Source organism: Haemorhous mexicanus, chromosome 11 (genome assembly GCF_027477595.1).
Source record: "Haemorhous mexicanus isolate bHaeMex1 chromosome 11, bHaeMex1.pri, whole genome shotgun sequence".
Classification (NCBI taxonomy): Eukaryota; Metazoa; Chordata; class Aves; order Passeriformes; family Fringillidae; genus Haemorhous; species Haemorhous mexicanus.
The window spans coordinates 10,175,700-10,191,186 of record NC_082351.1 but is presented as its reverse complement, the minus strand read 5'-3'; the positions used below and the strand labels follow the sequence as shown (position 1 = coordinate 10,191,186).

Here is a 15,487-nt window from a genome sequence, read left to right as displayed (position 1 = left end):
AACAGGCTGCTCAGGGAGATGTGGGGTCACTGTCCCTGGGGGCATTCAAGGCAAGGCTGGCTGTGGCACTCTGTGCCATGGTCTGGCTCACATCCAGGAGTTTAGTCATAGGTTGGATTTGATGACCTCAGGTCTTTTACAACCTAATTGATTCAGTTAAAGGTGGGTGGGGGCAGTGGCATCAAAGTGACCTGTTTGTCTGTGGGTCTGTTTATGCCCGTGGAGCAGATGAGCTCTGCTCCTGGCAGGCACTGAGCTGTGCTGTTGGGGCTGGAGAAAGCTGAGGAGCTCACAGGCAGGGCCTGGAAGGGTTGGACTCACTGACAGCATCTCCTGAGTATGTCTGTGGTGAGCTTAGTGGCAAGGATTGCCCTCATCCCAGGATGCAGAGCCCTGTGGCTGATGCACTGGAGAAAGGGTACCACATAGTTTCCTTTCTTGCCCACCTGAGAAGGTTCAACATGTGGAACTGGCCTCAGGGGACCCAGGCTGGGGGCATCGCTGCACAGGGAATGTGTGCACAGAGAGGGTTGATGACAAACAGCCTCTGCTGTGTCTTAGGCTCCATTGTCAGCAGGCACAGCAGCCCTTAGCTGGCACCTGGGGATGGCCTGTTTAACCTGGGCACTGTAAGAAATTGATGCTGTGCTGCTTCTGATGCATGATCTGCAGTGTTTGTCCCTATTCCCTCATTTGACAACATCTGCATTGCCAGCTAACTTTAGCCTGACCTTTTTATGGACTACTCCTGTGCCTGTAGAGGGAAGGTGCTGCTTAGCACCTTTCAGTAAACAGCTCCCTGGGACTGGTTTGTTCTGTAAAGCATTGCAAGGAAGGTGACTTTTTCTTACCAGGCAGACATTGGGTTCAAAGTGGTAAATGGTTTTTACAGTTTGGTGCCAGCTCTTGATGGATGACTGACAGTGTGTACAGTCTGAGGCCCATGATGACTTATTCTGTGGCTGACCAGTACACCTCCACCTCTTATGCTGAGACGGAAGTTCATTTTCCTGAAGTCCATAGGGAAATTATCTGTGATTTGGACACTGGGTTGGTGGAACTTGAACCAGAAATCAGTTATTTCTAGGCCACAGGTTCTTTTCATAATTGTTTTTTATTTCTGTTTGATAGAGAGCCTTGTGGTCTACTGGTTATTTTTCATGATCCATTGGGAAATTTTGCTTTGTTTACAAAACACTGGCAGGTGTTTTGGTCAGTGTGTGTGCTTCCTTTTCCTGGCAGTAGCTCCTTGCCCAAGGGAGAGCACTCATTGAATTTGGATGGGTCTGTGGCCCCCGGTCCTGCTCTCTCAGGTGGGTACTGTTTGGCCATGATGTTAATATAAGTACTTCAGGAGCTGACTTTTCCCAGTTTGGTGAATAAGTAGCTCTTAATGGATTCAAAACTGATTTTAATCAAGGCAGACAACAAGCTCTACTGCTAGCAACAAGGATCCTCTGTCTAGCTCTCTGTAAACCACACCTTCTGAAGGTGTCTGTAGTGTGAACTTGCCACTTTCTCTTGTCTTGTGTGCTATTGCTCAAAACAGTCTTCATCCTGACTTTCATGATGGCCAGGACCCCAATAAGTTTTTTGTGTCAAGGGTGAGAGTGCTGCAGAAGTGCAGCTCTTCTCACATGACATATGGAGACTGTTTATGAATTAAAGCAATGTATTCTGAAACTATTAGTCTGGTCATAAACATAAGCCCCTCCCTCTCTCTTCCTCCCCTCAATTAATTTTTTTGCCAAGGTAAGGGCCCATATAGGGGAAAAAATGGTTTATTAACTGAATGCCATTAACTGAACAGCTAAAACACCCCTGAATATCTTTTGCAGATATTTTTATGGCAGAGATACCTTTTGCAATCAGTTCTACTTAAGTCAGACAGTCTTTCAAGTGTGTTTACAGCTATCAGAAAAAAAACAAGAACTGAGAAGAAATAATAGCGTGCACTAGCTGGTAAGTTTTTTTCCCCTTAGGGAATCTACCATGACTTATATTTTTGGTCAAGCTATATACTTGACTGAAGAGTAAATGTAGTTTCTGTGCCAGGAAACTGAGAGCTTTCTTCAAACACCACAGCATTGACATGATTTACTAAGAGTGGTTCCATAACTTGCCCATTAGTTAATTGCATTATAATTTTCTTTTAAGTCTTGTCAGAAACTGGGAGTGGTATCTAGAAGTGCTTGCCAACCAAACATGATGGTATGTCAATGTTGTCTTTGTTCTGGGGCTATAGGCTGAGCATTGTAAAGCATCTGTCTACCACAATAGAAATGTGGGTTTGTGTCTGCTGTAGGAAAAAGCAAAACCAACCCAAAAATCCCCAACAACCTATCCTTCCCAGCTGATTTGGATATCCAGCTCCTAATGTCAAGAACTTCTATCTGAACCCAGGCAGCTCAGATTAATAAACAATGAAAATTAGCAGGTCAAGCCAAATATGTCAAGTGTCTTTCCTGTTTCCTTATATGTGGCCTAATTAAGCAAATGGGAACTTTCCCAATGGTGCCAATTTAAAAAAAAAAAAGTAAAACCAGCAGAGTCCAAAGCAAAAGGAGTTCTATTTCTTCCATGTAGGACATCAGTCTTCCTCTCTGCATAGTCTACACCATATTTAGGTCAAGTGCAGGCCTTGATGAATTTAGTTTTTGATCTGCCTCACAGATAAAGCATCCTGAAGGGCAAGTCACCTGTCTGAAGTCCTAAAGGAAGTGGCCACCTTAAAAGCTAGTCCTTTAGCCTCCTCCTTCCCTGTTGGTGTAGCAATTAGCTCACTTGTGTCTGTCCATGGGTGGTAGTTTGCTGGGCCCACAGGTGCTTTGATGTGTTGCTGTCCTGACAGCCCTGATGAAGGGAGAATTCCAGTGCTCTGGATAGGGTTTTCACAGAAGAGAGATCTTACTGTTCACACAGACAGGGAAATCCAAACCCTTTGATATGCAGAGGGGAGCAGAAGCTCCAAAAATTTGCTGGCCTCTAGCAGTGGTTGGAGAAAGGCTGCCCACGAGCCCCAGATCAGTGCTGCTGAAGTGTCTGGCACAGGCACCTCCAAGGTGGCATTGGTCAGGCTTCCCTGTTGCAGGACTACTGCAGCAGGAGAAAGCAGCTCTGTGTTCCTGCTGAGAGAATCCTGGTTGGAAGGCCTTGAGGCTCAGAGGAACACCAGCCTTCCATGAACTGTGTGTCTCCAAGCCCATCTTCTGCCTCCATGGGTGCAGCAAGCACTCTTTTAAAATCCTGCAGCCAAGCCATCAGAGCACTCTGTGGTCTGTGCTCCCTGTCCAAGTGTGGGTTCCTGCTGGTCTCCTCCTGTGAAGGTGGTTTACTTCCTGAACTGAAAGTTTATTTTATACTTACCTGGGAATATGTATCCCGGAGGCTGCACCTCTCAGAGACCCTGGCTAGCTCTTGGGCACAACAGCTCCAGACTGCAGTGACTTGCACGAGCTCATCCCTTAATCCTAGTGTGACCCACCTTCCTGTGTACCACAAATAGGGCACAAGCTCCTCCTGCAATTCTGAAAACCTTTTCCTATATTCCACTATCATCTTGTTGCAGGTAATTTATTTTTCTACACAATTTTTTCAGCTGTGTCTCAGTTGAAAGCTAGCTATGTAGTTTATTTCACACCAACACAGCAGCTTTGCTTTAAGCTTGTACATGGCATTTTGCTGACTTTCGGTGAGCAGTAGCTGCTGTGGCAAGAAAATGAAATGGCAAGAACTTTACTTTGTGCTGTGTTCAGAGAAGCTTAATTAAATTAAAAACCCTATAAGAGAAATGTAGTTTGACTAACAGGCAGCAAACAAGACCAGTGAAGTTCAGTTTGTGTTCAAACCCAAAACAATTCCAGAACTTTGAGTTTGTAAATGGAGCAGAACAGAGAAAATTCAGAGATATTTAGAAGAACCCAGCAATAACTCTATTAGACAAATATTAATGTTTTGTAAAACAAAAGAATATAGAATAGAAGGGGAATATAATATTTCAATTGTACAGTAAGGCATTTAATATTAAAATCTTTCTGTGCACTTTGAGATAATTTGTTTTCTTCTTCTTTTCGAAATTTAGAAATACTTGGAAGAGCTCTAGTAAATTGTGCTAGAAATAAAAGTGAAGTAAAACCCCTTTCCCTTTTAGTTTAAAAGGATAAACAGAAGAGAACATAATGATGCAACTTGATCCTGAAATAATTAAATTTCTACAACATTTTACAATGCCAAAACTGGTTTTTCTGTGAAGTGCCCATGCTCCCCTTTTCCAGTTTTGTTTCAAGAACCAGCAAAAAACTCCTTGGCCTTAAGCATGGGGCACAAACATTCGGCACATGCAACACTTGACTTAATCCTAGGCTAGCTTGTTAGGAGAGGGAACACACCAGGAGTAACAGCTAAGTTTTCATATGTGATTTCATCCTGCCATTAATTGCTCATTAAATCAAATATTTCCCTCACAGTCAGAAGCAGAGGACCAGTGGGTACCCCCTCAGTGTGAAACTGGGTGAGAAGGACAGACAGACCTGCCAGTGACCACAGGAGCCTGCAGTTTTGCCTGAGCAGGATACTGCCTGTGCTCTGCTGCCTTCCTGCTGTCTCCTGCTGCATCCTGGAGAAGCCAAAGCATCGAAGGACCATAGCAGGACACCTGGCATGTGCTGACACAGCTGGAGGTCCTGGCAATGCCCTGCTGCTGTGTAAGGTTCCCCTGATCCACTGCAACAGGGCAGGATGAGAGCTGAAGTTTTAATAGCTGGTTGTGTTTGGCTGGGGAGTCCTGTACCACCTGGAAGCTGTTCTGGAGACTTCCCTGCCAGCATTCAAAAAATGGGAGAAAATGTATAATATCCTCGGTTATTCAGGTCCTCTGCTCCAAGGGACACTGGGACAGACTTTCAGGCCGCTTTTATTATTTTCTGACAGAGGAGGGAGCTGTCAGCTCAGCATTGAGGTTTTCAGCAGGCAGAGGTGCCCACCTGGGAGCTGGCTAAGCTGCCTGGGCAGCCCACTGAAGGGACATGTTCAGCTTGATGTGCAGGAGATGGAGCTAATTTGGAAGTGCTTAAATCTTCGGCTTTAAGTGCATGTATGGAGTGTTTGTGTCCCTGTACAATGAAATCCACAGCCATGAGTCTGCAGGGACACTGGGAGCAGTGGGCCTGAGAAGCTGCTTGGAGGTGGAACATTTGGCAGTGGGACCTTGCAGTTTTTGTTGCTGTAGCAGTGTCCTCTTCTGTTGTACCAAGAGTCCCCGGAAACCTGGATAACACCTTCCTGTCCAGAGCCAGAGCACCCTCCTCTGTGCCACAGCAATGCAAGCAGCCCTTTTATCTGGGAGACCTGCCAGGCAGCAGAAACAGGCAAGGAAACAGCTACATTAAACTGGTCTGAGGTTGACTCAAGCCAATGTGCACTGGTCTGAAGTGGAATAACAACCTGATTCTATCTCCTGTTTCTCCTGGTACAACCCGTCAGCAGCCTTCCTGCCTCAGCCAGTGGCAGTGTTGCGAGGTATGGCTTAATTACAGCCCTGAAATAAAAAGAATTTCTTCATTAGATGTTGCTTTACAACTGCATCAGTCATCTTCTGTCCAGCTGCTGGTGGCAGAGCTCCAAGTGGGCTGAATGGGGCTGGTTTGGCAGGTATGTGGAGTGGTGGTGGTTGGAGCATGCAGCTAGGCAGAACAGGGTTAAGTCAGAAGCTCCCAATGACGCTGCTAAATTCAGTTTGCCACAAAGATCTTTTTCTCCTTCATGCTGGAGCTTTCTGCAGTCTTTCTGCCTTCAGAAATGTGGCTCAGCCCAGTTTCTGCGAATCACACGGGTTCATTTGCTGGCTGTTGGAAAAAGGAGTAAGGAAATGTGGTGTCTGTGTTACATGTTTGGGACTGGTTTCCACCATGCTTGTCCTCTGGCAGCAGTTAGGTGACAAAGATTGAAAGCATGTCTTCCCACCCAGGGTATTGTCCTTTATTTCTCAAACCACAGAGATAATCCCTGTCAGATGACTCCATTTTAAATTGCAGTGAGACCCTGAACTGATGATTTAGGAGCACACACTCTCTTTGTTGTGGTTCTGGGTTTGGTGTGTTGCTTTGTGCCCAAGAAAGATGGATTGTTACTCAGCCAAGGCTAAATGTGGAGGTAATACCAAACACTGTAGGAAATGGAATCTCTTTCCAGCCCCAGTGAGTCCTCCAATCCCAAATTCTTCTTTCCCCCAGGAACTGGTGCTAGAAACCAGCAGCCTTTCCTCTGCCCTACTTAATGTACCAGCATCAGCTTAGTCTTAATGTTCTGATCTGGTCTGGATTAATAGCAAACCTTGTGTGTCATGTACAGCAGAGACTGACTCACATCAGCTCACTTGATTACTTATTCCAGGAAAAATAATACTCAAGTTTGCCAGAAAACAGTCCCTGACATAGTGAAATTTTTGTGAATTCAAAGCTTTTGCAACTCAGAATGACAGTTTCTGGATATTTTTCTCTAAAATCGTTCATACTGAAATGTGAGGATTGTACAAAGAGTCTTGACAGACTCTTCAATTTGAGAAGAGTTTAAAATTGATCACTTGAACCAATAAGAGCCTTTGCAGGTAACGCAGCTCAGATTAATGTAGAGTTGCACAAAACCCTCCCAAGAAAAAATCAGGGTATAAACTTGGGATTTAATCTCTCAATTTCATGGAGAGGTTTTTTTTAAACAATAACTTAGCCTCAGTAACCCAGGAAAGGGCTGTATCTATCTGGAAAATATTGCTTTTCTCAGTGACAGACTTGATGTGGTCCTTTCATGTTGGGTATTTTTTTCCCTTTTTTTTTGGACAAGAGGAAAAAGTTACAGGAGCAAACACTGCACAGGCATAAAACTTCCCCTCTTGTATGCAAGGAGCAGAGGTTTCATAAATAAATGGAAAAAATACTTGCTTTTGGGCTTCTGAGTTTTGGCAGAAGCTCCTGTGGAATCTGTGTGACTGGCCCTCCCCAGCCACTGCACAGTGATGCATTTCTTTACAAAAATAGGACCTTTGCTGGTACTGGAGTAAACAGAGGAAAATGTAGGGGAAATGCACTGGGAAAGAGGGAGAAAACTGGGTGTGATGTGTGGTGGATGGCTCTGAGTTAACTGCTACAGCTGAGTACCTCCTTTTCATTTACTTAGTAAGGCCATATCCCAAGGCTGGAGACCCTCCTGCACTTTCAAGGTGATTCTGTAAGGGTTGCTCAGATGTGGCTAACTGATCCTTGACTGGTAGCAGGACCAGAACTGCCTCATAGACTTCTAAAATATTGGAAAATTGATTTACCTGCAAAAACAAAAACAAAAAATCAAAAGATGCAAAGTTGAGCCTATGGCTGTGACACTTGGAGGAGAGAAAGGTCACATTGAGGTGGAATAATGTCAGAAATCCTCTGTGCTTAGTAGCTTTTATAGTGTGTCCACTACAACATGAGGTAGTAGGAAAAGAAAGGGAAATATGACAGTATAAATAATCAGGGTTTCTGAAAGTCCTTTTGGAAACCTTCCCCCTCCTCATATTTACAGCAGCTCTCCGCAGATGTTCTGTAGTTGGAGGAGTCTCAGAAGTATTTTTGCAAGACAGTTTTTCTTTGCCAGAAAGGAGATGAAAATCTTATACCAAAAATGTCTTTTGACTTTAAATTTGGAGTTGTTGTTGCAATGTAATTCTTTAGAGAGTTGCCAGAGAGGTTTTAAAAAGCGCTATTTATACATGTGCATTAAAAACAGGAGTACAACATGGCTATAAGAAATTAATTTTCTGGTTTTGAAGCTAGCAATTAAGGTTGGAACAAATGTTCCTGCTTGTTGTTTCTTCTGCAGTCACTCTTGTAAAACTAAAGGAGAACCATTGACATGAAAGCTCTGTTGGTGTCATTACCGCTGGGCTGCTTTGCTTTGTGGAGTGCCAGACTCTGGTTACAGTGACATTGTGTAAGGCTCTTAAAATCCTGCTGAGATCTCTGAATCCTGTTAGGGGATCCCTCATTAAAAATTCTGGAAGACAGTCTAAATTGTCACTTGCTGTAGAGAATGAGCTTGTTGACAAGTCCACATTAAACCCAGCCCTTTTTGTGAGCACAGTTTGCAAGCCCAGAGAGACAAAGTGTGGTGTGTTCCTGATTCCCTTCTTGGTTTTGTCTGGGTGGAAAATGGAAAAACACTCTGGGTAAACTATCTCATGTTTTCAGCAAGAAAAACACCCTAAACTTAATCTAGACTTCATGTACAAGAGAGGAGGTTAAGAAAAAAGAGGAAGGAAGGGCCTGGTTGGCCTGGTTTGTTAATGTGTATTCTTCTGTAGCTCAAAGCCAATGGAAGATAACCCTCAGGGTAAAGAAGGAAGTACACAGTTGCTGCTAAGGCAATGCAAGTTGAAGCCATGCCACAGGAGGAGAAACAGGAGAATATTTCAATGCAAATGTCCCTATAAAATACATTTTTCACCAGGAAAAGGTGTGGATAGCCCTGTGCTTTGTGTGTGTGTGACACAGTGCAGTAGGAGGTAGCAATGTTCCCAGCATGGGCAAAGGGAGGTGCTGTGCTGTGGATCAAACACAGGTGTCTGTGAGAGGCATTGCTACCAAGGTAAGAACAGATCCTCCCGAGCACTGGCCCCTGCCTGGCACCTCAGGAGGAATTTGGCCAGACCTGTTTGGTCGTGAGTCAAAGTTGCGCACCCAAGTTCCAAGTGACTGGAGCTATAAACAGCTTAAAATGATTTTCAGGGGAGTTCAGAGATGAATAATGAATCTCTTCAGGCTTGTAAGTGATCTTTTATTCACAGAAAATCAAAGCAATGTACAAAGGTGGTTGCTGGCCTTGGGGACAGGAGTCTGAATGACTCCTTCTCATTCACAGTAGCTACCAGAGGTGATGTGACATCTGAAAGGAAGAGATGAAAGCCCCATTGCAATTTGTTAAATAAAAACCACCTCAGTATCTTGCTAAATAGATGATGATCAGAGCTGCAGAATTCCAATCTGCTATTTAGGGCTTTGATAGCAAAAAGAGGAGCTCATAGGCTACAACCTACAGATGTTTTTCTTCCATAACTTTATGGAAGTTTGCTTGTAGTATCCATGGAAATTCCCCATGACAGAATTACTTGTCCTGCCACTCTGTGACATGGCATTACTGAGTGTTTTGCCTGTCAATGCCATCCATTCTGTTTGGTTTGGTGGCTAGTTTTGTTTTAGCCACTGGATCCTACAACACCCAAGTTTGTGTGGTTCAGGACTGGGATCTGAACACAAGGTGAGAATCTAAACTTGACCCTTCTGGTTTCCAAAGGCAGGAGGTAGGAAAGATTATGTGTCTGTCTGAAAAATTCCTTCATACCTTAAAAACTGCATTTCATTACGAGACCATTTTTGCTAATAGATGCTGGGGGGAAATAGTTTGCTGTTTAGCATTTGTGACCTAAATAAACAGTTAGCCGTAAGAATAATTTGCATATTTCTTAACACTTTTAAGTTTGTCTGAAAAACAAACTCTGTAACACTGAAATTTTTATTCCTGTCATGAGAAAAAAACACTCCTGTCCTGCAGTGGGAAATGAATGTAAATCTGAGGGCAGCCCAATGGACCAACAGTTAATCCTTCAGTGCATCTCCTCTTTTGTTCTAGCAGAGGCACCAAAAGGTCAAGGGCTGCTGAGCTCTTCATGCTGTTTGTCTTTCATAGGCCTGGCCCTTATGGGATGCCAGGCTGTATGTGAGCCCTTCCTGGTCTCACCCTGAAGTTTTCCCATCAACAGCAGCTGCATTTCAACAAAGGAATGATCTTTTAGAAATGGATGGATCGTACAAGAAGCTCCACACTGGCAAATATTAAAAGTTTATGTGTGAGTACTGGGTGCTTAGAAGTGGAATCCGTTATGCAGAGGGGTAAACCTGTCCTGTCTCGTGCAGCCTTTGTGAAGGATTCCCAGGGAGCTTCCTGCTTCCAGCACCACTAACCCTGTGTTTAGGGAGGCCAGTGGCCAAAACCTTACTGAGTGAGCCACGCCCTGGTCCTGGCACACAGGACCAAGCAGCACCCAAACAGCCCTTTGTGCCATCACTCTGTCCACACAGCCCAGTCCTGCCCTCTGCCAGCACAGTCCCTGCCCTCTCAAGTGTCTCTCCTCTGAAGAGGACCTACCAGGTGAGCATTTCCACATGCCTGTGCTGCCTTCCTTCCAGTTTTTCCCACAACCAATGGTCTCCTTTGGCTGCAAGGAACAAAGTGCCAGTCTTGGTTCATCAACAGTAATGCAGAGTTGCTGTTATGGGCCTCCAGGAGGGACTTGGGAGTGAGGCCCATCTGTGTCTGTGCTGATGGAAATTCCTCAGGGCTGTGTGATCTGTTCTGGCCTCTTGCCTGCCCCTCTAGGGAGGGTATTTCCATGCAGAGTTAGTCAGAGCCCTTTGTGTTTTGCCGTGTTCCCAAGGTGATCAGTGTCCTTATCACATCTATTTGCTTACTGCACACCTGAAGTGACCTTTGCAAAGCTCAGCTCACCTTGTCCAGCAGGTGAAGGCAACTGAGAGAGGAGGGACAATGAAGTATCTTGTCCAGAGCAGAGGATGGAGGGTCCAGCAGGTGTAAGCAGAACTGGAAAGCCAAGGCTGAGCTGAATATTCCAGCACAGGTATCCTGCTGAGACAATGTGGAGTATTGCAGGAGTGAGATGAGGTCACTGCCCTATTGAGCATCATTTCTGCCTGCTAATGCTGGGATGAAGCTGGAGTCCCTCCACAGAGAGGCCACAGAAGATGGAGAAATGTTGGCTGGAATTTGAGAGGTGGGGCATCTCGCCCACATCTGCTTCTGCTCACAACCCACCTCCACTTCTGACTGCCACTTAGCATTCAAATGAGAATGGGCTGATCTGCATCCCCTGTTAGAGATGTTAGGGCTCAAACAAATCTGCTGAGACCAATCCCTGCCATACCCTGACACACAGGGCCCTGCTGGAGAGCACATTTTACCTGTCTCACCTCTCCCCAATGTACTGGCTCAGAGTGAAGGCATGGAGCTGTTAAATGAGACCCAAATTTTAGTGTTGGCTGTTGTAATGGAGAAACGTATGCGTTATGTACTAAATGTGTGCAGATTTAAAGAACTTAAAGGCTGGAGGAAGGAGAGGTGTCTGATGACCAGAGCTGGCAGCTGCAGGGCTTTTGAGTTCTGTTCCTCTTCTTGCCAGTGATTCACTGCGTGGCTCCAGGCGAGACACGTAACCAAACTGCAGTATTTTCTTCCAGCTGCAAAAGAGTTATAATGCCAAATACAAGGAGGGCCTCTGAGGTTTAACTAATTTCAGGTTATGGAAAGCCTCGAGATCCTTACAAGGAAGCTGCTGGAGAAAGGCAAGTATTGAAGTACTGCAGTATTTCACACTGCTGTTCATAAATGAGCACATTGGTGAAAAGCAGTGGCTGGGCTCCCTCTGGAAACAAAACAGAAAAAACCAACCCCAGTGAAGGGGGTTGGGATGCAGGGAAATGGATGTGAAACCTCAGCAGGAGAGGCCACAGCAAACTCCACTGCTCCTTGCTACATCTGGAGGTGGCTCATGGACCAACATAGAGCAAACATTCCCTGCTAAGAGGGTTGAAGAGGCTGAAGAAAGTCCAGAGAGGTGTGAAGGCTGCTTCTTAGCCCTCCTGGTGCTCCCCTTGTTGGGCACTGCTGTCTAAGATGCCTGGCTGATTTTCCTTCCAGTGGGAAGACCCAAGCACAGGCAGAAGCCAAGATGTTGCTGCCAGGCTGCAACAGCCCCAGCGATGGAACCTGCAAGCAGCTGTTGAAAACCCTCTCTGGGTTTGTTGGGAAGGGCTTGGGTGCAGCAGAGCAGCTCTGCCCAGTGCCCCGACCGGCCAGGCCAGGCCAGGCCGCGTGGTCAGGGCCGTGACGCTCGGCTGGTGCAGGGTGGCTCCTGCTCGCCCAGCGCCCGAGGGAAGGAAGGGCCCATTCACCGGGGGCTCCGGCCGCTGGGAGCCTGAGGCGGAGGTCAGCCGGCAGGGACGTGCCGCGGGATGCCGCAGCAGGCTGTAGGACACGGCGTTGGTGGCGATCAGCAGTGCCCTGGAGGGCGCAGGGCTCGGACGGGAGAGCCCTCCGCCTTGCTGCAGGGGTCTGGCAGCTCTGCATCCACAACCCTCCTGCTCGGCGAGGGAGGAGCTCCCAGGCTGCAGGGCTGGGCCACCGGGGAGGCGCTGGAAGGGTCGAGGAGCAGCCGGGAGCTGCGAGGAGCCTCTGGGGGGCTCGAACCCTGCCTGAGGCCAGGCCGTGCCTCCGCCCGTTCGCCAGAGGGCGCACTCCCCGCGGGGCGCTGCCTCAGCCCCGCCGGGACGCGCATACCCTCCGGCTGCCCCGCCCAAACCCCGCCCCCGCCGTAAGCCCCGCCCTCCGCGCACTCGTACGGCGCCCCCATGCCCGCCCATCCAACTGACCCCGCCCCCAGGCCCCGCGCGCAGCCGCCCCCTGGCGGCGGGGCGGGGCGGGGCGGCGCCGGGATCGCTCCGGGCCGGCCGCGCCGGGAGCCCCGGTGAGAGCGTGGGGGGTGCCCGGGGACCCCGCCCGGCACCGCGGCGGGGGCGGCTCTGCGGGGATCCGTGGGGCCCGGCGGGTAGCGCCGCGCCGGTCCGGTCCGGTCCCGTCCCCCCAGGCTGCGGCCTGCTTGGAGCCGGAGGGCGCCGGCCGGGTCCCGCAGCGTTCCGGCGGTGGGCACGCCCGTGACGGGGGCTGCACCGGTGCCGGTGCGAAGGGCGCTGCCTGCGGGCACGCGGGGCCCAGGGCTGCGGCTCCCGGCAGGCAGGCCGGACTGCGGGGCCGCTCGGGGCAGACGCCCACCCTCCGCCGGGCACGGGCACCGAGAGGGTCGACATCCCGGGCGGAAAGGGGAGGTGACATCCCCGGCCCGTGAGGAGGGCTGGGGGGAGCCGGCAGTGCCTGCCAGTGCCGGCGGGGAACGAGCCACAGGAACCGGGAAGAACAGCCAAAAATACCCTGCTCTCCTCTGGGGCGGCTGCTATCAGGGCCCTGGGGCTGGGCGTGGGGCTGGCAGCTCGGGGGAATCACCGGAGCCGTGATTGAAGTGCCGGGTCTGTGTTGGTTACAGGGAGGAGCGGAGGCGCTGCGGGAGCGGCTGTATCCCTCCGGGAGCTCTCTGCTGCCAGGGCACCCGCGGGCGGCTCCGGCTGCGGCTCAGGTGTCCCCGGGGACGGCCGGGCTGGGACACCCTGCAGAGGCAGGACATCGTCCTTTTTCACCGTTCCTTTCCCATCTCCATATTTCTTGGTGCCCGTGCATTCAGCCGCAGAGTTTTGGGAAGAAACCTTGGCCTGCGGGGTCCTGCAGGAGCAGGTTCTCCTCGGGACACCCCTCCTGTGGGGAGCAGGTCTGGGGTGACCGGGCCCCTTTCGGCTGCACTGCCGCAGCTGTTTTGCCTTTGGTCCCATGAGTTTGAGAGGAAGCAATGATACTTATTTTTTCCTGCTGCAGCGCCACAGATCCTGCACCTCAGTGGATCAGATGTCTTGAAGCATTTCTGGGCTGAGCTGGTTTTTCAGGTGAGTGGGGTCATAGTGTGAGATGGTGCCTGGCCCAGAGCACGGCCCCAGTTTGGGCTCAGCAGGGCTTGGTTTTGCCATGTATCTGCTTGCCGGGCAATAGGAGAGCGAGGCCGCCTGCGCTTCCTACCAGGATGTGGCTTTCTCTTGTAAAGCTGGGTGAACAAGCAGCAGTCTCGGTGAATGACTCTTTGTGGACAAAGTGTGTTTATAACACACAGAGGTAAAGGTGGATTGTTTACTTCAGCACTCACTTCCAAACCTATCTTCTGTGAAAGTCCCAGGGGAGCATCACAACCATTCCCTGTGTGACCAGAGCTGTGTCTCAAGGGAGTATAAAACACAAACAACTCTTCTGGAATGGTTTGGATTGCAGCTCCCCAGAGTGGTTGCACTTGGTGGGTGAAAACAAGCAGGAGACATTCACCAGGCTGCTGTGTCCCACAGTCAGCACAAGAGAAAAGATGCCAAACAAAACAGGAAGCCTTTGTTGAAGTTATAAAAACTCTTTTAGTTTAAAAAAAAAAAGCCATCTAAAAGGAATACCAGTAATTCATTGTGCCGGAGTGTGTTGGAAATGCTTTTTCTAGCTAGGTTTTCAGCATCCTCTGAGCCTCTCTGGGTGCTTGAATCTGGATCTGAACTGGTGTGGTCTTCATTTGGATCATGGAAGGAAGGTCTGGGCTTCTGGATATATTGACAAAGGGGCTGCCTGGCTTAGAGTGGGCCTGATACCCATAAATGATAAATTATTTTATTATGGTTCCCTGATCCTTAGCCCAGTGTTGTGTATTTGTTATCTGTTGCATGATGCAGGCTCCCAGGGTGGTGTTTTGGTCTCTCCTGGATAGAAAACTATATTTGAACAGTTTTGAGGAGATGGAGATGATTCCTCTCTGTCCTCCCTTCCAAGCCACCTCATTCCCAAGTGGCACTGAAGCAATATAATTTGTACCTGGTGACCAATTGGAGCAGGCTGATGCAATGTAGCGCTAATATACAGGAGGCTTCTTTAGGGGTTCCACTCTGTTAAGCTTCACACATAAGAAGAACTGCAAGAGAGTGCATTTTGCTGCAAATAAATTATTTTAGAAAGCAGTTCTTTGCCCAAGTGGTAGCTTGACTGCCTCTCTTTTTCTTCTCTGCTCTTGCTGCCAGTGCCTCAGGAGCCGTGGCGCACCAGGTGTCCATCATGACTGACTGGGTGCTGCTGGGGCTGATCGCGGCGCTGGTCGTGCTGCTGCTGCTCACCGTCTTCGGCTTCGTCGTCTACTCGGGGCTCTTCACCGAGGTGGTTGTGAGTGCTGGCTCCCCCCCTGTCGGCAGCATGACACTGGCCTACAAGTTCAGGGTGGGCCCGTATGGAGAGTCCGGGCAGCTCTTCACGGACGGCTGCAGCATCTCCTCGAAGCTCTGCTCCATCGGTGTCTACTATGACAACCCTCACACGGTAAGGTGTGCCCGGTGAGGCCAGCACGCTCTCGTGGCTCCCAGCTCGGGATGCTCCCTAACTGTGCTTCAGGCACGTGCAGCTCATCCTCTGTAGGTGAGCACTGGGATTCAAAAGGTCTCCCAGATCTGCAGAGGATCCTGTGTGGGGAAAAGCACCTGAAAGCAGATGGGGTTTTGCATAATCCTGACTGAAAGGCATTGGGTATCTTCTGATAGCCTCTGCTGAACAGGGTATCAGCAGGATAACAGAGCTGGTTATGGAACAGAAACCAGTGTTCACGACCCCAAGGTGAGGCATTCCTTGGCATGTTCCTTGGAAGTGCAGGCAGAGCTCCTTCTGGACTTGCAGCTCTGTGGTTGAAAGCAGATGGTCGCTTCTCAAAAGCTCGGTCTGTTCTCATCCATACTCCTTCTCTCGTTTCTGGTGTTCTCATGTGTTTCTGAGC

The 15,487-nt window shown here is 48.9% G+C and overlaps 1 protein-coding gene and 1 long non-coding RNA gene across 2 annotated transcripts in view; one reads left to right on the top strand and one right to left on the bottom strand.

Annotated features, from left to right (window-relative positions):
* Window positions 1-8,784: 8,784 nt before the first annotated feature.
* Window positions 8,785-12,374, bottom strand: LOC132332273 (uncharacterized). Its single transcript, XR_009487848.1, has 2 exons — window positions 11,365-12,374; window positions 8,785-11,279 (listed from the first exon to the last, which is right to left on the bottom strand). It is a non-coding gene; the product is annotated as an uncharacterized LOC132332273 (long non-coding RNA).
* A 116-nt stretch (window positions 12,375-12,490) lies between these two features.
* The window catches only part of TEX264 (testis expressed 264, ER-phagy receptor), a 39,640-nt gene continuing 36,643 nt past the window's right edge, over window positions 12,491-15,487 (top strand). The window contains exons 1-3 of the mRNA XM_059856370.1: window positions 12,491-12,565; window positions 13,522-13,589; window positions 14,748-15,039. Coding sequence (XP_059712353.1) covers window positions 14,782-15,039 — 258 coding nt within the window. The 5' untranslated portion in view covers window positions 12,491-12,565; window positions 13,522-13,589; window positions 14,748-14,781. The remainder of the gene's footprint in view (window positions 12,566-13,521; window positions 13,590-14,747; window positions 15,040-15,487) is intronic.